The 26,910-nt window shown below is 52.9% G+C and overlaps 1 protein-coding gene across 1 annotated transcript; it reads right to left on the bottom strand.

Moving 5' to 3' along the window:
- Positions 1 to 1,583: 1,583 nt before the first annotated feature.
- On the bottom strand, positions 1,584 to 25,856 carry LOC142919879 (adhesion G protein-coupled receptor L2-like). The gene is made up of 12 exons (XM_076062556.1): positions 25,810 to 25,856; positions 25,500 to 25,572; positions 24,785 to 24,947; positions 17,753 to 17,856; positions 13,081 to 13,260; positions 11,785 to 11,994; positions 11,195 to 11,415; positions 10,791 to 10,857; positions 9,468 to 9,544; positions 7,469 to 7,637; positions 6,754 to 6,870; positions 1,584 to 4,561 (listed from the first exon to the last, which is right to left on the bottom strand). The coding sequence occupies exons 1-12, from the start codon at positions 25,854 to 25,856 to the stop codon at positions 4,445 to 4,447; spliced, it is 1,545 nt and encodes a 514-aa protein (XP_075918671.1). The 3' UTR covers positions 1,584 to 4,444.
- Positions 25,857 to 26,910: the final 1,054 nt, after the last annotated feature.

Below are 26,910 nucleotides of genomic sequence, written 5' to 3'. Positions count from 1 at the left end.
TATTTACTAAGTTAATCTCTTACTAAGTTAATCTCTTACTAAGTTAATCTCTAAGTTAATAACTTACTAAGTTAATCTCTTACTAAGTTAATCTCTAACGAGTCTCACTGAGGCGCCGATGACTCCATGACGACTACCGACTGGGGGCGTTGCCCTGGCAACGGCGTCTACCGCCAACTGCCACCGACCGTCACGTGACGGCCCCTTCCCCCTCCCCACCCTCGCGCTGCAGTTTCCCGCCAAAAGCGCACGCGGCGCTCGTTATGTTAATGAGGATGACGTCGTGACCTGTGGCGCCAATCAGTGCCCACAGCGCCCGTAGGACACCACGTGCCTGGACTGTGAGCGGTAACCCACTGATGATGTGTGCAGGGCAAGGCCGTACTAATTATAATATATTGCTATAAACAATATTTTTTACAAAAAATTATAATTGCTATGCCATGTAAATAAAAACGACAACTTGCTAAACCTTGGCCACAATATCTGGACTTGTCTTCATGTAACAACGCATAGATTTCAGTTCGCGTGATTGTGGTTATGGTTGTACTTTTTAAATCCCTAATCTCTGCCATTACATACGATGATACAAGCAAAGGTCATAAATAAATAAAAACAGAACAATGTAATAATACAACACCACTATTAGACATTATTGTAATAAACAAATAACAAGTCCGTCCCATGTGTTCGTGAATTTTTTTTCATATTTAAGGCAGGAAATTAGTTTTCAAATTTAGATTTATTTTTTCTGGTGGGTGGGAGACCTCTTAAGATTTGGTGCCCCCCACAAATCTTGACTCCATGGCCACGGCCATCGCGCTGGGTCAGCTAGTTCCTACCTCGCGGCACTTGTAAAGCATCTTCTTTGGTTCTTTCGGTAAAGTCACCACGTAGAATGAGAATAAAATAATAAATTAATTAAATAACACAATTAAAATCTCACGACGTTTCGGCCACAACACAAGTGGCCTTCTTCAGGTGAAAGGAACAAACCTGTCGGGACGACAGAGCTTCAATGAACGCTGTTAAGATTCGTAGCGTCTTTTTAAGCTGGTTTAGAGAAGTGAGGCACCTTGACAAAGGGGTTTACATATCAAACAGGAGAATTTATCATTGAAATAACTGAGTGATTAGCTTGAGACTGGTCATAGAAATAGCTATGTTAAAGTCAAAGCTTACACATCCACAGAGGCACCTAGTACAAATCAAACAGGATAATTTAGCATTGAAATAGCTGAGTGATTAGCTTGTGACTGGTCACAGTCGTTCTGTGCTGTCAAGAAGGGACATCCTCGACTTCATGCGAGATATTTTCCTTTGAAGGGCGCACAGCGGTTAGTGACGCGTGTTGAGTGTTTTTATTTGTGTGAAGCAATCATCGTGATTCATGATTCTCCACTGTTGCTCCTGGCACTCGCTTACCGATGGTCAACCTCCTCATCGCCCTCCTATCGCTACTTACCGTGGTTACTTGTTATCGTGAACTTCACTCCTTGATTCTTTCACCCAAAAGTATTTGATCCTCTGCTGATTTTGTACGTTTAGCCAATGACAAAGAAATGATCAGTCTATCATTTTAATGGTAGGTTTATTTGAACGGTGAGAGACAGAATAACAACAAGAAAATCCAGAAAAACGCATGTCAAAAATTGTATACGTTGATTTGCATTTTAATGAGGTAATGTATCACAGCCAAATACAGTACCCTAAACGCACGTTGATTTCCAATGTGGAGGGAAAAAACGGAAGACCTGGAGAAAAATCTACTGCGACTACGGGGAGGGAGACATGTACACTCCAAATATACAGCAGCAGCAGGCGTCAGGGTCTAACTCACGACCTCCTGTATACCAGGTGAGGTAGTCAACATCTCCTAGCCACCGTGATGATGATGATGATGATGAAAGAGAGACATGTACACTCTAAAAATACAGCAGCAGCAGGCGTCAGGGTCTAACTCACAACCTCCTGTATACCAGGCGAGGTAATTCACATCTCCTAGCCACCGTGATGATGAGAGAGAGACATGTACACTCCAAATATACAGCAGCAGGCGTCAGGGTCTATCTCACGACCTCCTGTATACCAGGTGAGGTAGTCAACATCTCCTAGCCACCATGATGATGATGAGAGAGAGACACGCAGACTCTAAATATACAGCAGCAGCAGGCGTCAGGGTCTAACCCACAACCTCCTGTATACCAGGCGAGGTAATTCACATCTCCTAGCCACCGTGATGATGATGATGAGAGAGAGACGCAGACTCCAAATATACAGCAGCAGCAGCAGGCGTCAGGGTCTAACCCACGACCTCCTGTATACCAGGTGAGGTAGTCAACATCTCCTAGCCACCGTGATGATGATGAGAGACATGTACACTCCAAATATACAGCAGCAGCAGGCGTCAGGGTCTAACTCACGACCTCCTGTATACCAGATGAGGTAGTCAACATCTCCTAGCCACCGTGGCACCGGCGGTATTCGGTTTCTGAACCTGATTGGGACCTCTCCTAGGTCGACTCAGTCTTAAATGAGTCGCCGAGGCAGTGCGTCAGTATAAAGAATGGCATCCTCTGTGCTACCAACTTGAGTGCTTTGCTGGCCTCTTTGCCCAACAAACGTTGCTTTTGTGACCAGGACTTGATGTAAAGGAATGACACAAATGCACACCACGTTTTCCCATTGAAAGTAGATACATTTCAAAATATCACCGTCCTGTTCACAAAAGCAAAGTTTGTGTAGAATAATAGCAATTTTCTGTACTTTTGAGGTATAAGCAACTAGGAAATAATACTTATTACCCAGGAACAAGAACATAATAAATTTGTTAAACAGTGTTATTAATGGGAGTGGATTATTAACTTTGCTTTTGTGTCCTGGTCACAAAAGCAAAGTTTGTGGGGAATAATAATAGCCATTTTATATACTTTTGAGGCGTAAGCAATTGTAAAATAACACATCACCCAGGAACCCAAAAAAATCTGTTTTTGTTACACAGTGAATTATTGTTTCACATTTTTAGCAAAACATTTTGAAAAAATATAAAATTTACCCTCATGCACCGCCCAACCATTCTGGTGGATATGGTTAAACATTTATTGTGCTGTTGCGGGGTACTCTGGGTCATAAATCGTGACAAAACATCGTCTGGTTGTTTTGTGCTGACAGGGCCTCATCATTTAATTTGAGGGAGCGCATTATGACAATGCGAACCACAAAGCCAGCAGCACGTGTTGAGCGAGCGTGACGCTTCTGATCAGCCCCAGAAGGGCCGAGACCTTAAAAACAAACACACTGCTGGTTGATGAAAGTTTCGGAATGGCCGATAGCCTGCCAGACTAAAATTACACTGTATTCACATTTCCCCATGAGTGACATTGCAGGTTGGTGAAGGTGGGAGCCCAGGGCCAGTTCAGATATCCCTCGCCACCGATGTTAGCCGTGGCCTGGACTCGAACTCAGGCCGCGAGGTTCGTAGCGAAGTGCCGCAAACGGACCGTTCCTCGGTCGTGATTTATTGCAAGGCGTAGTAGTTGTGCATCATCTGATCAGCGTGAAATATGTTGGACAATGCAATCAGTGTAAACTTATTTCTGATATTGATGAGACCATAAACAATGAGTGTCTATTCAAGAATTTGAAAGTCAATCAATATCAATCAAATATTTGCAAACTGTCATTTGGTACTTTATTGAATTTGTAAACGTGAATTTTTTAAACGTAATTACGCATTATTTGCAATAGTTACCACCCCTTGCTTGCTTAATGCAAAATGTGCATTTGTACGCAATTACCAATATTAACTGCGCAATGCAGGACACACGACATAATGCAGTGAGGTAGTGCACATTATATACATAAACGATTATATACAAATAGAAGACATTATTCCCAACGTTCTGAATATTCTTCACGTACAATCACGTACAACGTGTCCCGTAACGACGCACACACGTCTGCATTAGTAAATGCGTCGTTTGCGTAACGTCACCGGTGAATCATCAGCGCGAGACATTTACGCGTCCCCTGCCGCCGCCCTCCGCCTAGCGTAGAGCTCGGCCGCCTGGCGAGCAGGGGGAAGTAGGAGGTGGAGGAGGAGGAGAGCGGACGTCCTCCCTGGCGACGATCGCCGAGGGCGGAGGCGGGGGCGGAGGGGAAGCCCGCGCCAGCGAGCGCGTCCGTCGGTCCGTCACGGCGGCGGTGGTGGCGGCGGAGCGCCCGAGCCGGGGCGCTCCGCCGGCGAGCGACCTCGCAGAGGGATCCGGATCGGGCTGCCAACACGGCCGCCGCCACGGCCGCCGATGTCGACGTCGACCCTCGTCGGCTCGCTTGCTTTCACCCCCTCGGCTTCGGCATCCCTTCCTCCTCCGACGCCTCCTCCTCGTCGTCCTCCTCCTCCCCGGCTTGGCGTCGCTGCCCGGCGCCGCAAAGTCGCGGCCGCTCAGGTGGAAGTGGCCGCCGCCGCCGCCGTGGGCGACGGCTCGCCGCCGGCACTTGTCGCCGTCGTGCGGCGCGATCGCCAGGGCGCCGGCGTCTCTCGGGCCCGTCGCCAGACGATCTGCGGGGGAGATAAAAAAATAAAAGTAACGGGGTATTTGGCTGCCGCTATAAACGTCCACGTGATAGGCGATAAACAGCTTAGTTGAACCATCGTTTGTGATGGACAGGCTTCTTCTGCGAAAGAGCTGAAACGGCTCAGTGGGCCTTACCTGGTAAAATAAAATCAATTACGTTCTTGGTTCTTTCAGTAAAATCACGTTGAAGGGAAACAACAAAATAAAAAAAATATATAAAACAATAAAATTCTCACGACGTTTCGACTGTAACACAAACAGTCATCATCAGTCACCTGATGATGACTGTTTGTATTTTATTATTTTGGTGTTTCCCTTCAACGTGACTTTACCGAAAGAACCAAGAATATGAATCACTGCAGTCACGAAAGCTTTAAATCAAAATTTAAAATAATTTAGTTTAGTTTCTAACATTAACCCTAACCTAACTCCAGTCGGATACTAACTCTAACCCCAACACGAACCGTTACTTTAACCATAACCAACTACAACTCGAACCCTAACCCTAAACGCCAACCATAACACCACAACCCTAAACTCTAGCCCTGACTTGAACTCTGACCCTGTCTCTGACCCTTTTGTTAGACTTAGCAATATACCCGGACATCTGCAACAACCAACAAAATCGCTGCCACGTCACTGTATAATACGCTCGCATATGCTGTTGGGAATGTAATCCACATTTATAATGTGTGCCTCACTCTCCATTGTACACGCGTTATCTACAATTACGGAGTTAATATCAAAGGAAAGCTCTTGATCTTTCTCCGTCGCTCCCTTGACCGCACGTGGGAATTCACGACGACAGCGCGCTTAATTTTATCTTTTTGTTTATAGGAAATACAGGTTTAAACAAGAATCACAATTTCACGTAATATCAACAATGGCGGGAGGGGGAAAATGTGCGAGCGCCATCTTGAGTAGGCGCACGGGATCGGTGTGGGATGCGTCAAGCCGGAACCACTCAGTCCATGGTATATCATCATAGTAATGCTCACAATAATAACAACAATCACACCGTTGATAACAAGTTTCGACAAAAAACAGTGGGCAGAATATCATCGCAAAGCCGCCGTGATTGATTTTTCAAGGGGGTCGGATCGCCGCACGTGTAACGCGTTGCGCCATGCACCCTCCCTCCACTCGGAACGACAGCCAATTTAACAAAACCTCTCTCTCGTGGTGAACAAACGTCGCCAATTTATCGCTGCCTCGGCAGCACCGCCGGTGATCTCGTCGCCGTTGGCGAGCGATCCACGCAAGACGCCAAATAAAAACGGGCAGCAGACGTGCCACGGGTAGCTGCGCGCAACCGGCGCTGTCGGGCAGTTGCCAGCAGTGAATCGGCTTCACAACAACAACGACGGTGGGTTGCCACGAATTGTGAACTATTTATCATGTTAGCGAGCACCTTTGAAGGCCGGCATGGGGGTGGGGTGGCCCGCATCACGCCCGGCGCCTTCGTCTCCCCAGCGGCGATGTTTAGACGACACCGCGACAAATACTCGCCTGAGGCCGAGTCGAGCTAAAAGGAGGCCCAGATGTCACTCGCTACTGATGTTGGCCGAGACCAGGAATCAAACTCAGGTCACTGGGTTCGTAGGCCGGTGTGCATAGAGGGATCGAGGAATTGAGGGTTAGGGAGATTGATACACGAACCGACATCCAACTGACACACAAACGGACACGTTGTGTTAGTTTGTTGTCCTTCCCCCGCACCTCCGATTAGTACGGTTGGATACATACGGTGCGAAAAAACTTCAACGCACTGTACATACAACACATGAACCAAAACAAACAGAGCCAAAACAACAACAACCGCTATTCGCAGTTGGAGGCAGTCGCCCTCCAACAACAACGAAGGGGGGAGGAGCGACGCTCACAACAACGAGCGGAGCGCCGGGCGGCTAAAGCACAGCAAGATGGCACAGTAGGGGGGTACAGCTGGTGGTGCATCAGCCACTCATCTCAGTCAGTCGACCTGTGGAACCTGGGTTTACCCCGTGACCTCCTGCCGGCGGGCGTTTGACACTTCACGTGGCCTCAAGGTGCACAAAGCCTGGCACAAGCACTGTGGTGACGTCACCGCCACCTAGTGGCGAACGGCGGTTGTTGTTGTTGCTGCAGTGTGCGTAGTGTGTGTACGGTGTGTAGTGCGTGCAGCGTGCGTGCGTACCTGCGCGTTGGAAGAGCAGCGTTTGCTGCTGGAGAGCCACGAGTCGTAAGAGAAGTGGTTGCCCCAGGATCGGCAGCACTCGGCGTGCCCCAAGCACTTTCTGTACTCCTTGCACACCTTGCACGGGTAAGAGGCAAGGGGTTGGGGGTCAGAGTTCAAGTCAGGCCTAGAGTTAGGGTTATACGGTGTTGAAGTTTGCGTTTAGAGTCGGGGGTTACGGTCAGGGTTCGATCCAGATCTTGACGACGCTTCTGCTGCTGCTGCTGCTGTATATTTGGAGTCTGCGTCTCTCTCTCATCATCATCACGGTGGCTATGAGATGTTAACTACCTCGCCTGGTCCGCAGGAGGTCGTGGGTTTGATCCAGATCCTGACGATGCCTGCTGCTGCTGTATATTTGGAGTTTTTTGTGTCTCTCTCATCATCATCACGGTGGCTATGAGATGTTAACTACCTCGCCTGGTCTACAGAAGGTCGAGAGTTCGATCTCGACCTTGACGACGCCTGCTGCCGCCGCATATTTACAGTTTGCGTTGTCATGCTCTGACCCCGTGCCCTGACTGTACATCTGCGAGAAAGAGCTTAATGGCTCTTTGGCTTCCGCCTCCAGTTTAAAATTGTTTAAGATTCTGAAAAAGAGCCACAGTGCTCAGTGGGCCTCACGAGTTGTCAAGATTTCTGGGCGCACTTCCACGTCGAAGAGGGGGTTGGGCACCTTCATCTGCAGAGCGCAGTGGAAGATGAAGATGAACGTGCCCTGGAAGGAGTTGAAGATGATGAAGAGGTAGGCCATGACCAGAGTGGCCTTGTCGATGAAGAGGAACCCGAACGCCCAGGTGAGGCCGAGGAGGCACAGCAGCGCCACGCCGCCCAGCGCACAGGACCTGTGGGCAAGGAAGAACAAAAACGAACGATAACAACGGCCGGCAAAAAAGCGAGCGCCGTGGTGAATATTTGCCATCGCGTAGCGTTGTCGTCATCGTCGTTATTATCGTCGTCGTCGTGAACTTACCGACCCACGCGACACGTTACGTGCGTATCGACGTACAGTAAAACCTTGGGATTGCGAGCACAATTCGTTCCGGAAACGTGTTTGTAATCCAAAGCACTCGTACGTCAGTTGTGATCACGTGACGCTCGGCAGCACGAAGCGTCTACACGTGCTGCCGCTCGTATTGCTAAGACCCTCGCACGTTCATCAAGTGAATATTTATATTTAAACAATGTGTTGCTCGTCTTGCAAAACACTCGCAGACCAAGTTACTCGCAATCCAAGGTTTCGCTCTGAACGTTGAACTTCTTTCGCGCCGTACGTAGCCAACAGTGCTCATCGGAGGTGCGGGGGAAGGACTAACTAACTAACTGTATGAGTGCCCATGAGTAAGACAAGCCAATTGGTAAGGTTTGTCACGTGAGCAAAACGTGGACATTTATAGCGGCCAAACGCTCTAAGCACACGCTTCTTAACGTGAAGGGAAAAGACATGTAGGACCCCGAGAAAAAATTCACGCAACCACGGGGAGAACATTCAAGCTCCAAATATACAGCAGCAGGCAGTGTCAGGGTCGGGTTCGAACCCATGACCTCCTGTATACCAGCCGAGAGAGTTAACATCTCCTAGCCACCGTGATGATGATGATGATGAGACAGAGGTAGAACATTCAAGCTCCAAATATACAGCAGCAGCAGGCAATGTCAGGGTCGGGTTCGAACCCATGACCTCCTGTATACCAGCCGAGGGAGTTAACATCTCCTAGCCACCACGATGGATGGACAGACAGATTGACGTTTCGGGAGGTGGATCAGACTGACCGTTAAATGGACGGATCGCTGGATGAACGAGCAGACAAACGGACAGATGCATGGCTGGAGAGACGAAACGCATACGGAGCGATTAAACCGTCTGCCCCACGGACACGGGAGTCACACCGCCAGCGGGAATGCCAGCGCTGTCAGTCGGTGTCACCGAACGCGAGCACTTTTGAGAGGGCATCATCTGTGGGCACCGAGGGCCCACTCCGACATCGCCACTGCGTGGAGTTCTGTCGCTGTGCAGGAAAGCTCATTTGCTACACGAGACGGGTTGGATGACGAGTCAGACTGATTGGAAGGACAAAGGGATGAATGGCCTTGTGGGAGCAACGGTCTCGATAAAGTTATTTTATTTTAGTTTTTCTTCCGGTTTCGTTTTGACGACACACACCTAGGTCATGGGAACGGAATCGGAAGAAAAACCGGATGACGTTACACCTACGTACGTCACCGGAACGGGAAAGGTTTAAACTAATGCAAGCAGGCGCGTGATTATAAATCCCTTGCAAAGGGCGATCGTTACACGGTGGGTCAAAGCGAACCGATGGTCCCCCGAGAGCTGGACGGAGCTCGTTAAAAGCGAAACCCGAATTTTAAACGACGGTTCCATTTTTGCGCAGGGGTCATTGGCGACCGCGGCTGAGAACCACCAACATTCGCTCGCGACACCGGAACACTCCAGGTGCAATCACGGGTGGCTGGGGCCCAGTTGGTCAAATGAAAAGGCAAGGGAGGGCCCTAATGTGAAGAGTGGGCTGGCGCGGGAACAGCCAGCTTCACCCACCGTGTGTCCCGGCTGAACCTCACGGAAAATGCGGTCGCTTTAAGTGATGAACCCCTACCTCGCCCCTCTCCCCCCTAACCCCAACCCCCCCCCCCCCACACCCGGCCACCTCACTCACTTAATGCTCTCGGGCTTGAGTGGCGCCGAATGCTGCACCATCTTGTACAGAGTCATCAGCAGGAACACGAAGTTCACCTGTGACACCGCACACGCACCGCGCATACGAGTCAAAAGTCCATAAGACGTTGTTTTTTGTTGGGTTAGATTACGTGTCGTTAAGCCCGTCACCACCCCCACCCGACCACGGACAATCAGCAAGCTTTGTCGCGTAAACAGAACCTGACAATTCGTCGCTAGTTCAGCGCACCGGGTGTGTTCGAGAGTAAACCCACAGCAACATTTACAATTCGAGCAGCGTGACGTTTCGCCAGTAATTACAACAACAACAGCCACCATCGTCAGGCGATAGCCAGAATTGCGGAGGATTCCTCCTGCTGTTTTGGTCTTAAATGGAGGCGTAGAGGTGATGTCGTCACTGAGCCTATCAGGTGCGAATATCAGAGGGGGGTGAATTGAGTGATGTAAATAGCAGTGGATGCCTCTACCTACAATAATCATGTCTGCCCGTAACGCTCGTGACGTCACTCCACGTCGACCAGCCCCCCTCATTAATAATCATGAACAGTCACGCAGAAGGGTAACAATAAAATAGTAAAAATATAAAACAATAAAATTCTCACGACGTTTCGACCGCAACAGAAGCAATCATCGTCAGGTGTGGAAACCACGGCAAGAAAATTTGCAGTAGTTTTCACGTTCTGCAGATGTAGAGTGCAAGTGGATTGAATCCACCTGTGTGGCGTTGAGTTTTGTTGTTGTTGTTGCAGCATCATCCCCTCGTCGTATACAAGGCGGCTTTTTCTCCGGGTTCTCTGGTTCCCTACCCGCACGGAGCGACGTTGCATCCTCGAAACACCCCCAAAGGTACGAAAGCTGCTGGCACGTCTGCAACTCGTCCCCCAATGATACGCTCACGTCACAATTTTAGAACCGGCAGGGAGGCATCAACATGGGGACAAATGGGACGGGAAACAGACACGCGCACGAAGCAGAGCACGCGCGCACGTGCGCTGGACTGTTGCAGGCGAGCTAGCGCCTCCGACTAGCACGGTTGGCTACGTACGGTGGGAAAGAAGTTCAACGCACGTACGTAAGTACTGGCGTTAGTGCGGCAATCGGAGGTGCCCGCCTGCAATTTGGGCACGAGATGGGATTTTGGCACGAGACGATTTCGGGAATTCACGCTCAATACGAACGTGGGAATCGCATCAGATTCATCGCGGGACCCGTCACGCTATGCGCACGTCGAGCAGCAGACACGGCGACCCGCCCGCCCGCCCACCTCCCGCCCCCCGGCACGACGCGCACGCACGGAACTCACGAGGATGATGGTGGCCACGGGCGCAAGGAAACTCCAGATGAAATGATTGTCGGTCCGGAGCCAACAGCTGCAGGCGAAACAGAGGACAAACGATCGCCTGGTTAGCCTGACAGGCCGGGATAGCGCGTCCATGCATCCGGTTTTATTCGCCGGCATCTGGTAACATTTGCCACCGTTCAGTTGCACTTGAGCCCCCATCTGGTAACATTGGGGGACATTTGTGTCATTTGTTGTATGCGAGGACACCTGGTGAGACCGGGCGCCAGCCGGCAAGGCCGGGCACCAGTTAGTAAGCCCGGGCGCCAGGTGGCAACACCAGGCGTGAACCGGCGACACCGCGCTCCGGTTAGTAAGCCCGGCGCGCCGGCCGGCCCGGCGGCGAAGAGGGACGACAGGGGGCTTACGCTCGCTCGGTGCCGTAGCCCGTGCGGTCGACGGCGAGGCAGACCCCGACGACGGCGAGCGGCAGGCCGTAGCCCAGGAGGTAGAAGTACTTGCGGCGAGAGCGGCGCCCCTCGAACACCTCCACCAGCATGAGGTAGAGCTGCACGCCCTCCAGGAACATCCACGCAAACGCCGCCAGGAAGAGCAGGTGCAGCAGCGCCGCCAGCACGGGGCACGCCACCTGCGGAGCCGGCGCGGTGGCGGGGGGCAGGCGGGCGGGCGGGCGGCGGTGGCGTTACACGGAATCTGAATCTTTATTTGGACGTGGAGGGAGGAATCCGATGAGCCAAGAAGCTCTTTTCTGACAGACGTCCACCGGTTAGGGGGGGTCACAGGTGTCAGCGAGTTTACTTAAAGCAAAACAACGCGGTAGGAGTGCAAAGTAGAGGAAAGGTAAACAAATCATGAACAAAAATCAACTATTTTTTTTATTTTCCCAGGCAAAGCCCCCCCCCCCCCCCGAGCTGTTAAACAATTTGTTTCAGGAGCGAGTGCAAAATAGAGAAAGTGGTAAGCAAGTGACTAAACGTGAGCGGGCGGGCGGGCGCACCGTGTACTGAGTCTTGTCGATGCCCACAAGGAACAGCAGCTGGGCGAGCAGCAGGTTGAGGCATAAGTTTTTGTGAATGGTGTTGCGGTCACTCTGGAGGCCGCGGAAGAAGCAGAAGGTGAACGTGGCCACGGCGAGGCACACGAGGGACACCAGCACGCCCACCCACGTGATCACCAGCAGCAGCAGCTCGTGGGCGCGGTGCCCGTACTGGCACGCACGGGCAAGACGCGGGCACGGGACACACGGAGGGGCGTGAGGGTGCCGTGGGCAGCCGTACGCATGCATCGGGAACTTCTTTGGCCAAGTACCGTAGCCGGCCGTGCTCGTGGGGGGTGCGGGGGAAGGAAACTAAACGGAAAAAAGTGCTTAAAGAAATTAGTTGTCAATTGAGATTTCAAATATAGCCCTTAACAGACTGCAGGGGCAAGTGCTGTTAGCGACTAGCAGCTATGAAGGCCGGAACGGCACACGAGGGGGTGGGTGGCCAGCACCACGCCCGGCCGCCTTTCTCTCCCAAGTGGCGATGTTTACACACCGCAATAGTTACTGATTTGAGGCCGAGTCGATTGAGATAATTAGTTGGTGGTCATGAGTGGGAATTGAACTCGGGTCGCTGGGTTCGTAGCGCAGCGCCCTAACCGCCAGGCCACCGCTCCCCCACAACATAAACATTACCACTATCAAGTCAACTACCACCACCTCCTCATCCAAACTTGACCACCACCAACATCACCACCATCACCTGCAATCACCACCCTCACCACCCTCACCACCACATCTAAACTTGACCACCATCACCATCATCACCTCCAATCACCACCCTCACCACACTCATCACCACTTCTTTACCACCAACATCACCACCATCACCTCCAATCACTACCCTCAAAACCCTCATCACCACCTCTTTACCACCACCATCACCTCCAATCACCACCCTCACCACCCTCATCACCACCTCTTTACTACCACTTTACCACCACCATCACCATCATCACCTCCAATCACCACCCTCATCACCACCTCTTTACCACCACCATCACCCTCATCACCTCCAATCACCACCCTCACCACCCTCATCACCACCTCTTTACCACCACCATCACCACCATTACCTCCAATCACCACCCTCATCACCACCTCTTTACCACCAACAACACCACCATCACCTCCAATCACCACCCTCACCACCCTCACCACTACATCTAAACTTTACCACCACCATCACCACCGCCACCACCAGCGGGCCGAGGGGTACCACCATCACCCCCCCCCTCCCGAATCTCTGGGCACCTCGACGTGGCCCCTCGCCACGAGCACCGCCAAATTGTTGAGGTGGCCGCAGGAGCAGGTGGCGTGCGCGCTGCTGCTGTTGCTGGGCAGCGGCTCGCAGCCGTGGCTCGACCAGTTGCCCCTCGTGGTGTGGGACGAGTAGCTCCAGAAGGAGCAGCTGGGGCTCAAGTGGTCCAACGTCTGGGGGCGGGGGGGTGGTGTACGGGGAGGAGGAGGACGGCACCCAACTCGTCATTCAACAACGACCCCCAAGCTCACAACCCCCCTCCCCCCGTGCCCCCCCACCGCCCCCCACCCACCCCGTCATCACAGAGCAGGGGAACGTCTTCATCACAGAGCAGGGGAACGTCGTCATCATCACAGAGCAGGGGAACGTCGTCATCATCACAGAGCAGGGGAACGTCGTCATCATCACAGAGCAGGGGAACGTCGTCATCACAGAGCAGGGGAATGTCGTCATCATCACAGAGCAGGGGAACGTCGTCATCATCACAGAGCAGGGGAACGTCATCATCACAGAGCAGGGGAACGTCGTCATCATCACAGAGCAGGGGAACTTCGTCATCACAGAGCAGGGGAACGTCGTCATCACAGAGCAGGGGAACGTCGTCATCATCACAGAGCAGGGGAACGTCGTCATCATCACAGAGCAGGGGAACGTCATCATCACAGAGCAGGGGAACGTCGTCATCATTACAGAGCAGGGGAACTTCGTCATCACAGAGCAGGGGAACGTCGTCATCACAGAGCAGGGGAACGTCGTCATCACAGAGCAGGGGAACGTCGTCATCACAGAGCAGGGGAACGTCGTCATCACAGAGCAGGGGAACGTCGTCATCACAGAGCAGGGGAACGTCGTCATCACAGAGCAGGGGAACGTCGTCATCACGGAGCAGGGGAACGTCATCATCACAGAGCAGGGGAACGTCGTCATCATCACAGAGCAGGGGAACGTCGTCATCACAGAGCAGGGGAACGTCGTCATCACAGAGCAGGGGAACGTCATCATCACAGAGCAGGGGAACGTCATCATCACAGAGCAGGGGAACATCGTCATCATCACAGAGCAGGGGAACGTCGTCATCACAGAGCAGGGGAACGTCGTCATCACAGAGCAGGGGAACGTCGTCATCACAGAGCAGGGGAACGTCGTCATCACAGAGCAGGGGAACGTCGTCATCACAGAGCAGGGGAACGTCATCATCACAGAGCAGGGGAACGTCGTCATCACAGAGCAGGGGAACGTCGTCATCACAGAGCAGGGGAACGTCATCATCACAGAGCAGGGGAACGTCGTCATCACAGAGCAGGGGAACATCGTCATCACAGAGCAGGGGAACGTCGTCATCACAGAGCAGGGGAACGTCGTCGTCATCACAGAGCAGGGGAACGTCGTCATCACAAAGCAGGGGAACGTCGTCATCACAGAGCAGGGGAACGTCGTCATCACAGAGCAGGGGAACGTCGTCATCACGGAGCAGGGGAACGTCGTCATCACAGAGCAGGGGAACGTCGTCATCATCACAGAGCAGGGGAACGTCGTCATCACAGAGCAGGGGAACGTCGTCATCACAGAGCAGGGGAACGTCATCATCACAGAGCAGGGGAACGTCATCATCACAGAGCAGGGGAACATCGTCATCATCACAGAGCAGGGGAACGTCGTCATCACAGAGCAGGGGAACGTCGTCATCACAGAGCAGGGGAACGTCGTCATCACAGAGCAGGGGAACGTCGTCATCACAGAGCAGGGGAACGTCGTCATCACAGAGCAGGGGAACGTCATCATCACAGAGCAGGGGAACGTCGTCATCACAGAGCAGGGGAACGTCGTCATCACAGAGCAGGGGAACGTCATCATCACAGAGCAGGGGAACGTCGTCATCACAGAGCAGGGGAACATCGTCATCACAGAGCAGGGGAACGTCGTCATCACAGAGCAGGGGAACGTCGTCGTCATCACAGAGCAGGGGAACGTCGTCATCACAGAGCAGGGGAACGTCATCATCACAGAGCAGGGGAACGTTGTCATCACAGAGCAGGGGAACGTCGTCATCACGGAGCAGGGAAACGTCGTCATCACGGAGCAGGGGAACGTCGTCATCACAGAGCAGGGGAACGTCGTCATCACAGAGCAGGGGAACGTCGTCATCACAGAGCAGGGGAACGTCATCATCACAGAGCAGGGGAACGTCGTCATCACGGAGCAGGGGAACGTCGTCATCACAGAGCAGGGGAACGTCGTCATCACAGAGCAGGGGAACGTCGTCATCATCACAGAGCAGGGGAACGTCGTCATCACAGAGCAGGGGAACGTCGTCATCACAGAGCAGGGGAACGTCGTCATCACAGCAGGGGAACGTCGTCATCACAGAGCAGGGGAACGTCGTCATCATCACAAAGCAGGGGAACGTCGTCATCACAGAGCAGGGGAACGTCGTCATCACAGAGCAGGGGAACGTCGTCATCACGGAGCAGGGGAACGTCGTCATCACAGAGCAGGGGAACGTCGTCATCACAGAGCAGGGGAACATCGTCATCACAGAGCAGGGGAACGTCGTCATCACAGAGCAGGGGAACGTCGTCATCATCACAGAGCAGGGGAACGTCGTCATCACAGAGCAGGGAAACGTCGTCGTCATCACAGAGCAGGGGAACGTCATCATCATCACAGAGCAGGGGAACGTCGTCATCATCACAGAGCAGGGGAACTTCGTCATCATCACAGAGCAGGGGAACGTCGTCATCACAGAGCAGGGGAACGTCATCATCACAGAGCAGGGGAACGTCGTCATCACGGAGCAGGGGAACGTCGTCATCACAGAGCAGGGGAACGTCGTCATCATCACAGAGCAGGGGAACGTCGTCATCACAGAGCAGGGGAACGTCGTCATCACAGAGCAGGGGAACGTCGTCATCACAGCAGGGGAACGTCGTCATCACAGAGCAGTGGAACGTCGTCATCATCACAGAGCAGGGGAACGTCGTCATCACAGAGCAGGGGAACGTCGTCATCACAGAGCAGGGGAACGTCGTCATCACAGAGCAGGGGAACGTCGTCATCATCACAGAGCAGGGGAACGTCGTCATCACAGAGCAGGGGAACGTCGTCGTCATCACAGAGCAGGGGAACGTCATCATCATCACAGAGCAGGGGAACGTCGTCATCATCACAGAGCAGGGGAACTTCGTCATCATCACAGAGCAGGGGAACGTCATCATCACAGAGCAGGGGAACGTCGTCATCACAGAGCAGGGGAACGTCGTCGTCATCACAGAGCAGGGGAACGTCGTCATCACAGAGCAGGGGAACGTCATCATCACAGAGCAGGGGAACGTCGTCATCACAGAGCAGGGGAACGTCATCATCACAGAGCAGGGGAACGTCGTCATCACAGAGCAGGGGAACGTCGTCATCACAGAGCAGGGGAACGTCGTCATCACAGAGCAGGGGAACGTCATCATCACAGAGCAGGGGAACGTCGTCATCACAGAGCAGGGGAACGTCGTCATCACAGAGCAGGGGAACGTCATCATCACAGAGCAGGGGAACATCGTCATCACCGAGCAGGGGAACGTCGTCATCACAGAGTAGGGGAACGTCGTCATCACAGAGCAGGGGAACGTCGTCATCACAGAGCAGGGGAACGTCGTCATCACAGAGCAGGGGAACGTCGTCGTCATCACAGAGCAGCTGAGAGTGAAGAGATTGGGGGGGGAGGGGGGCATAAAGGAGGGGGAGCGGGTAAGGGGGGAAGGTGGCATTATATAAAGACACCGCGCGATTTCCAGACTCGCACACAACAACAACACAACAACAACAGCTGCTGCTGCTGCTGCCGACGAGCAATCGGGCTTTGTTTGCCAGCTGCCCGGTTTCCGTTTGACCGGTCCCGGTTGTCAACCATCGCTCCCTCCGGAGTCTCTGACCGCACGTAACGAGTCTCTATGATGCGCGTGCAAGGTGCGCTGCACGACACGGCACGGAGCGTGCTTGACGGAACATGGAGCGGATCCCTGTGTTGTGCAGTGCATTGCTCAACAACACGGCACGGAGCGTGATTGACGGAACATGGAGCGGAGCCCTGTGGTGTGCAGTGCATTGCTGCACAACACGGCACGGAGCGTGATTGACGGAACATGGAGCGTGATTGACGGAACACCGTGACGTGCACCCGGGTGCACGTCACGGTGTTCTCAGCCTTGTCTAGACCACCAGCTCAGAGTGAAGCTGAACGCGGTGGCTGTATCAGGTTTACTATCCCCTATAGTTTAGCCGGCTCAGACAGTTTTTCTTCTCTTTTGATTCACTTTCTCATCATTCACGGAAGGCGTCCGATTTCGATTTGGAGTGGACGAACGGGCTCGCTGACGGACGCCATCCCCGTGACGGAACGACGCCCGGCGGATGAGCGACAGCCGGGCGTGACGGAACGGCGGCAGCCGAAGGCGACGGACGAGGCGGGGGGTGAAGACCGCCGAACAGACGGAGCGGAGGAGACGAGATGGTGGGTGGGGGGGGGCGTTGCGGGCATTGCGACGGCCGTGACGACGATGATGACGACTCGATTGGTGTCTCACATGGGGGGAAGGGAGAGGCAGGGAGGGAGGGAGGTGAGGCAGGGAGGAGAGGCAGGCCAGTGAAGGAGGCAGCAGGGAGTTGACGGCTCACCCATTGCGCGATTCTGTTCACCCAGGCGGAAGTGCAGTTGCTCAAATCGGGCCCTCGGGCAGACCAGGCTCCAGCGACGGCATCGCAGGTGTAGAGAGCCGTGCCTGAAGCGTGCACGTGCACAGAGACAAAGTTCCCCCGTGCGGCCCTTGACAGACGCCGCTGGGCCGAGTGCCATTAGCGAACGCCTCTGAGAGACGGCACGGCACACGATAGGGCGGGCGGCCGGTCGCCTTTGCATCTCCGGTGCTGCTGTTTACAAAGCGCGCCGCGTTACCGCCAACAACGTCTGCAGCAGTTCACCGGGTAAGGCCCACTGAGCTGTACAGCCCCTTTGTTTCAGGAGTCACCTGGCAAACGAATGACGGCTCTGGCGAAAGTGGATCACCGCGCGGGAATTTGTAGCGGCGGCCAAACGCCCCAAACGATGCGTGGCGATTCTCAAATGTGGAGGGGAAAACCGGAGGACCCGGGGAAAAATCCACGGGACCACGGGGAGCGAAACATGCAAACTTAAATCCGCAATGCGTCAGCATTGGGATCGAACCCACGACCACCGGGCGAGGTGGTTAACGTCTAGACCACGGGGGAGCCCAGGGTAGGTTCGTATGTTCGGAACCAATGTTGGCCACGAGCGGGAATCAAACTCAGTTCAATGGGTTCATAGCCCACCAACACATACGAATATACGATCACACATACACACACTCTCACACGTAATCAACATACAATCACACATACACACACTCTCACACATAATCAATATGCAATCACACATACACACACTCTCACACATAATCAATATGCAATCACACATACACACTCTCACACATAATCAATATCCAATCACGCACATTTAAATATACAAGAAGGCACACACATTTACACGCACAATACACAATCGTACACATTTGCACATATAGGTAATTCATCGATTTAGTCTGAGTTCACCTAAGGGATGCCCAAGACTCTGGTCAGATATCAATCGCCACCGATGCTGCGGCTGGAAAATCCAATTCAGATCGCCGGGTTCGAAGCGCAGTGCGCCAACAGTGGAGTCGCCGCTCCCCACCTCACGTGATTGATCCACGCGCACACACAGCGTGTGCACAAACACCCACACACGCACGCGTTCACACACAGACACACACACAGATCCCTCTGTAGCCTACATAGACCATTGTCTCCCCAGTACACACACACACAGATCCCTCTGTAGCCTACATAGACCATTGTCTCCCTAGTACACACACACACACAGATCCCTCTGTTGCCTACATAGACCATTGTCTCCCTAGTACACACACACACACAGATCCCTCTGTAGCCTACATAGACCATTGTCTCCCCAGTACACACACACACAAAGATCCCTCTGTAGCCTACATAGACCATTGTCTCCCTAGTACACACACACACACAGATCCCTCTGTAGCCTACATAGACCATTGTCTCCCTAGTACACACACACACACACAGATCCCTCTGTAGCCTACATAGACCATTGTCTCCCCAGTACACACACACACAGATCCCTCTGTAGCCTACATAGACCATTGTCTCCCTAGTACACACACACACACACACAGATCCCTCTGTAGCCTACATAGACCATTGTCTCCCTAGTACACACACACACACAGATCCCTCTGTAGCCTACATTGACCATTGTCTCCCTAGTACACACACACACAGATCCCTCTGTAGCTTACATAGACCATTGTCTCCCTAGTATACACACACACAGATCCCTCTGTAGCCTACATAGACCATTGTCTCCTTAGTACACACACACAAATCCCTCTGTAGCCTACATAGACCATTGTCTCCCTAGTACACACACACACACACAGATCCCTCTGTAGCCTACATAGACCATTGTCTCCCTAGTACACACACACACAGATCCCTCTGTAGCCTACATAGACCATTGTTTCCCTAGTACACACACACACACAGATCCCTCTGTAACCTACATAGACCATTGTCTCCCTAGTACACACACACACAGATCCCTCTGTAGCCTACATAGACCATTGTCTCCCCAGTACACACACACACAGATCCCTCTGTAGCCTACATAGACCATTGTCTCCCAAGTACACACCCACACACAGATCCCTCTGTAACCTACATAGACCATTGTCTCCCCAGTACACACACACACACAGATCCCTCTGTAGCTTACATACACCATTGTCTCCCTAGTACACACACACACACAGATCCCTCTGTAGCCTACATAGACCATTGTCTCCCCAGTACACACACAGATCCCTCTGTAGCCTACATAGAGCATTGTCTCCCTAGTACACACACACACACAGATCCCTCTGTAGCCTACATAGACCATTGTTTCCCTAGTACACACACACACACAGATCCCTCTGTAGCCTACATAGACCATTGTCTCCCTAGTACACACACACACAGATCCCTCTGTAGCCTACATAGACCATTGTCTCCCCATTACACACACACACAGATCCCTCTATAGCCTACATAGACCATTGTCTCCCTAGTACACACACACACACACAGATCCCTCTGTAGCCTACATAGACCATTGTCTCCCCAGTACACACACACACAAAGATCCCTCTGTAGCCTACATAGACCATTATCTCCCTAATACACACACCCACACACAGATCCCTCTGTAACCTACATAGACCATTGTCTCCCTAGTACACACACACACACAGATCCCTCTGTAGCCTACATAGACCATTGTCTCCCTAGTACACACACACAGATCCCTCTGTAGCCTACATAGACCACTGTCTCCCTAAGTACACACACACAGATCCCTCTGTAGCCTACATAGACCATTGTCTCCCTAGTACACACACACACAGATCCCTCTGTAGCCTACATAGACCATTGTCTCCCTAGTACACACACACAGATCCCTCTGTAGCCTACATAGACCATTGTCTCTCCAGTACACACACACACAGATCCCTCTGTAGCCTACATAGACCATTGTCTCCCTAGTACACACACACAGATCCCCCTGTAGCCTACATAGACCATTGTCTCCCTAGTACACACACACAGATCCCTCTGTAGCCTACATAGACCATTGTCTCCCCAGTACACACACACACACAGATCCCTCTGTAGCCTACATAGACCATTGTCTCCCTAGTACACACACACACACAAATAATCCTCTGGAGCCTACATAGACCATTGTCTCCCTAGTACACACACACAGATCCCTCTGTAGCCTACATAGACCACTGTCTCCCTAAGTACACACACACAGATCCCTCTGTAGCCTACATAGACCATTGTCTCCCTAGTACACACACACACAGATCCCTCTGTAGCCTACATAGACCATTGTCTCCCTAGTACACACACACAGATCCCTCTGTAGCCTACATAGACCATTGTCTCTCCAGTACACACACACACAGATCCCTCTGTAGCCTACATAGACCATTGTCTCCCTAGTACACACACACACACAGATCCCCCTGTAGCCTACATAGACCATTGTCTCCCTAGTACACACACACAGATCCCTCTGTAGCCTACATAGACCATTGTCTCCCCAGTACACACACACACACAGATCCCTCTGTAGCCTACATAGACCATTGTCTCCCTAGTACACACACACACACAAATAATCCTCTGGAGCCTATACACTACACTACTATACACTACACTACTATACACTACACTACACACTACTATATACTACACTATACACTACACTATACACTCCTATACACGACACTATACACGACACTATACACTACACTATACACTACACACTAGTGCTGTACTAGTGACGAATTGGCAAGTGACGTGACAACCCTTACTAGTTGGTTGCGTCGGGTGGTGGCGGGTTTAAGGACACACACTGATACATTTACACGATCTAACCCCCCAAAAAAACTCCACTATTGGTGAGAATGTGTGTGATTGGATGTGGTTTTCCCACGTGATATCCTCAAGGCAACATTGCTGAGCGGTGCTTGAGCCCCACATCCCATCTAGCCACGTCTCACCACCTCCCACACTCCACAAAGACAAAAGGACCCCCGCGTGTAACCTTAACAGACCGTTGCACCAAGTGGCTGTTAGCGAGAAGCAACGAATGAAGGCCGTCAAGGCACACGAGAGGGGTGGGTGGCAAGCACCACGCCCGGCCGCCTTTGTCTCCCCAGTGGAGATGTTTTTTTACTAATCGCTGCAGGTACTAATTTGAGGCCGAGTCGACCAAGCGGAGGCCCGGGACGAGTTCAGATGATGGTCACTGGCTGTTGGTGGCCGTGAGCGGGAATCAAATTCGGGTCGCCGGGTTCGTAGCGCAGCGTAGCGCTGACCGCTGCACCGCCGCTCCCCACCCCGCACGGAGGGAGGCACAGACACAGACTGAGACAGCGAGACAAAGGGAGATGGGTAGGGGGGGGTGGATACAGAGAGAAAGAGAGACTGAGATAAGCAGGAGATAGACAACCGGAGAGAGATAGACAGAGAAGCACAAAGAGATAAAGATACAGAGATAGGGTGACAGAGAAAAACAGATAGGTAGAGAGAGATAGAGAGAGAGGCACAAAGAGATAAAGATACAGAGATAGGGTGACAGAGAAAATAGATAGGTAGAGAGAGATAGACAGAGAGAGTTCTACAGAAATAAAAGCATGAGATGCAAAAACGGAGAGCGAGGGGACGGGGGGCAGAGAGAGCGACACACACAGACACACACACAGACACACACACAGACACACACACAGACACACACACAGACAGACACAGACACACACAGACACACACAGACACACACATACAGACACACAAACAGACACACACACACAGACACACAAACAGACACACACACAGACACACACACAGACACACACTCAGACACACACAGACACACACACAGACAGACACAGACACACACAGACACACACACAGACACACACACAGACACACACACAGACACACACACACAGACACACACACACAGACACACAAACAGACACACACACACAGACACACAAACAGACACACACACAGACACACACACACAGACACACACACAGTCACACACACAGACACACACACAGACACACACACAGACACACACTCAGACACACACAGACACACACACAGACACACACACAGACGCACACAGAGTCACACACACAGACACACACAGACACACACACAAACACACACACAGATACACACGCAGACGCACACACAGTGACACACACACACACACAGATACACACACAGACACACACACAGATACACACACAGACACACACACACAGATAAATAGAAAGAAAGATGGAGATAGGAAGATGTGAAACAGACACGCAGATAGAGACACTGATACAGAGGAAGATTTGGGAGACAGAGACACGGAGATAGAGGGAGACGTGAGAGACAGAGACGCAGATAGAGACTCGGAGACAGGGGGAGACAGAGGGAGATGTGAGAGACAGAGACGCAGATAGAGACTCGGAGACAGGGGGAGACAGAGGGAGACGTGAGAGACAGAGACACAGATAGAGACTCGGAGACAGGGGGAGACAGAGGGAGACGTGAGAGACAGAGACGCAGTTAGAGAGTCGGAGAAAGGGGGCGACAGAGAGAGAGGTGAGAGATAGAGACGCAGCTAGAGAGTCGGAGACAGGGGGCGACAGAGGGAGACGTGAGAGACAGAGACGCAGCTAGAGACTCGGAGACAGGGGGAGACAGAGGGAGACGTGAGAGACAGAGACGCAGCTAGAGACTCGGGGACAGGGGGAGACAGAGGGAGACGTGACAGACAGAGACGCAGATAGAGACTCGGAGACACGGGGAGACAGAGGCAGACGTGAGAGACAGAGACACAGCTAGAGACTCGGAGACAGAGAGAGACAGAGGGAGACGTGAGAGACAGAGACACAGCTAGAGACTCGGAGACAGAGGGAGACAGAGGGAGACGTGAGAGACAGAGACACAGATAGAGACTCGGAGACAGGGGGAGACAGAGGGAGACGTGAGAGACAGAGACGCAGTTAGAGAGTCGGAGAAAGGGGGCGACAGAGAGAGAGGTGAGAGATAGAGACGCAGCTAGAGAGTCGGAGACAGGGGGCGACAGAGGGAGACGTGAGAGACAGAGACGCAGCTAGAGACTCGGAGACAGGGGGAGACAGAGGGAGACGTGAGAGACAGAGACGCAGCTAGAGACTCGGGGACAGGGGGAGACAGAGGGAGACGTGACAGACAGAGACGCAGATAGAGACTCGGAGACACGGGGAGACAGAGGCAGACGTGAGAGACAGAGACACAGCTAGAGACTCGGAGACAGAGAGAGACAGAGGGAGACGTGAGAGACAGAGACACAGCTAGAGACTCGGAGACAGAGGGAGACAGAGGGAGACGTGAGAGACAGAGACACAGCTAGAGACCCGGAGACAGGGGGAGACAGAGGGAGACGTGAGAGACAGAGACGCAGCTAGAGACCCGGAGACAGGGGGAGACAGAGGGAGACGTGAGAGACAGAGACGCAGATAGAGACTCGGAGACACGGGGAGACAGAGGGAGACGTGAGAGACAGAGACACAGCTAGAGACTCGGAGACAGGGGGAGACAGAGGGAGACGTGAGAGACAGAGACGCAGCTAGAGACTCGGAGACAGGGGGAGATAGAGAGAGACGTGAGAGACAGAAACACAGCTAGAGACTCGGAGATAGAGGGAGACAGAGGGAGACGTGAGAGACAGAGACGCAGATAGAGACCAGGAGACAGGGGGAGACAGAGGGAGACGTGAGAGACAGAGACACAGATAGAGACTCGGAGACAGAGGGAGACAGAGGGAGACGTGAGAGACAGAGACGCAGATAGAGACTCGGAGACAGGGGGAGACAGAGGGAGACGTGAGAGACAGAAACGCAGCTAGAGACCCGGAGACAGAGGGAGACAGAGGGAGACGTGAGAGACAGAGACGCAGATAGAGACTCGGAGACAGAGGGAGACAGAGGGAGACGGGCGGAGGCGGAGGGCGGGCGGACTCACCGACGGCACCCGCAGGACAGGGCCTCTCCGCCGTCTTGCCCGGCGGCAGCTGGGGCCACTGGACGGCGTGGGCGAGCGTGGGGGGACAGAATGCGGGGTCGCGGGTGCCGCCCTCGCCGCCGTCAGCGGGCGCCGCGTCTCCCGGTTTCACGTCGGTCGTGTCCTGCGGTGGCGTTAAAGAGTGGAGCGCAGCGTTGCAAGTGTTGAACCTCTTTCGCCAACCGTGCAGAGCCAACCGTGCTAATCGGAGGTGCGGTGCGCCAACCGCCACCGCTCACCACCACTACCATCAGCAACAACAACGCCACCACCACAGTCGCCACTACCACTGCCAAAAAATATAAAGATCCCCCACCCCCCCCGTATAACCTTTAACAGACTGTAGGGGCAAGTGCTGTTCGCGAGCAGCTATGAAGGCCGGCACGGCACGCAAGGGGATGGGTGGCCAGCACCATGCCCGACCGCCTGCGGTGATGTTTTTACGCACCGTACCAGCTAATTATTTGAGGCTGAGTCGACCTAGGAGAGGAGTCCCAGGACCGGTTCAGATAATCGTCACCGGTGTTGGCCGTGAGCGGGAATCGAACTCGGGGTCGCCGGGTTCATAGCGCGGCGTAGCGCTAACCGCCGCACCACCGCTCCCCACCACTATCACCACCACCACCACTACTGCCAACACTCTTGCTGCTACCACCACCGTCACCACCACCGTCACCTGCGGCAGTTGCGCAGGGATGGGCGGCACCGTCGCCACGCGGCTCCGCGGAGGACTTGCAGTGCCGCCTCCGCTGGAAGGCCCCGACGTCGAAATCTCGTGCACTGCATTGTGGGAAACGCAAAGAACAAAACGACCGCATTGATGACACGGGCGCGACCGGCTAACATTTACACAGTCGACGGCGGCAAGAGCAGCGACGGCCGGCCGCTCCATTCGACACCGCCTATTGGCACGATCGGCTACGTACGGCGCGGAAAAAGTTCAACGTGCAAACATTCACAACCCAAGCGCAGCGGCGCAGGGCTACCAAACGTCCTGCACTGGCCGAACGTTCCCCGGTTTCAGGAAGGCCATCCCCGGTGTCCCAAAGAGTTCAAAGCTTGAGCCGCTTCAAAGTTTTCTGGCCTCATGCTCGACCCGTGGGGGGGGGGGGGGGCAGCTGGCGAGCGCAACGTCAGAGACAAAAGCCAAGGTGGAGGCCTCCTCACGCACCTCCGATTAGCGCAGTCGGCCACGCGGGGCGCGAGAGAAAGTTCCAACGTACCGCCCCGATCGCTACCGTCGAACAAAGTCGGTCACCGTGTGAAAAACAAGAATAGGCTTGACCCCTTTCTGGCACTAAAACAGGAGGTGTTAAGATGCTCAAACACTAAAACAGACGAAACCTCACACAAGCAATCACGTCCGAAATAACCGCGCACATATCTGTGGTGAACTTGCAAACGGAAACATCACGCTCTGGTAGTATGTGATGCACTGTCTTTGAAACGTATTGGCCTGCACCAGAGACAGCCGTCTTAATGGCCCAGTCCCATCAGTGTCTCACCAGAGAATGCCGAAAGGTGACCAGGACAAGGACAACGGTACTATCGGAGCCTTGATATCTCGGGGGTGAGCAGCTACACCATCGGGAAATATTGTTTTGCCAGTATCAAAAGTATTGAAAGATAAGAATAGGTTTTAGCCCTTTCTGCCAATAACACAGGAGGTTTGATTCAAAGCTTCCGTGACTGCAGGGATTCATATTCTTGGTTCTTTTGGTAAAGTCACCACCATGTAGAAGGGAAACAATAAAATAATAAAAATATAAAACAATAAAATTCTCACGACGTTTCGACTGCAACACAAAGCAATCATCATCAGGTGTGAAAACCACAGCAAGAAAAAACCACAGCAAGAACATTTTCTTGCTCTGGTTTTCACACCTGATGACGATTGCTTGGTGTTGCAGTCGAAACGTCGTGATAATTTTATTGTTTTTTTTATATTTTTATAATGGCGAAAATATGGGTGGATTCTTTCAGACAGCATACATAAAAACAAATTTCGTCTCCCCCCTCCTCTTTTCAAAAAATAGATGGACTAGTCCTGGGCAAACTGCCAATCGCTGCGCGTGACGCAAACGTTA

Source organism: Petromyzon marinus, unplaced genomic scaffold (assembly GCF_048934315.1).
Source record: "Petromyzon marinus isolate PM22_M1 ecotype Great Lakes invasive population unplaced genomic scaffold, UKy_Petmar_22M1.pri1.0 PM_G_Scaffold_65, whole genome shotgun sequence".
Taxonomy (NCBI): Eukaryota; Metazoa; Chordata; class Hyperoartia; order Petromyzontiformes; family Petromyzontidae; genus Petromyzon; species Petromyzon marinus.
This window is presented reverse-complemented; position numbering and strand designations above follow the sequence as displayed.

Excerpts from the sequence above, each read along its gene's own strand:
- LOC142919879 (XM_076062556.1), bottom strand. The coding sequence starts at position 25,856 with ATGGCCTTCCTGAAACCGGGGAACGTTCGGCCAGTGCAGGACGTTTG. Across the intron at positions 6,871-7,468 it reads ACTGCGCTCTGCAGATGAAG|GTGTGCAAGGAGTACAGAAA; the intron begins GTGCCCAACCCC and ends TACCCGTGCAAG. Across the intron at positions 4,562-6,753 it reads GCTGCTCTTCCAACGCGCAG|ATCGTCTGGCGACGGGCCCG; the intron begins GTACGCACGCAC and ends TCTCCCCCGCAG.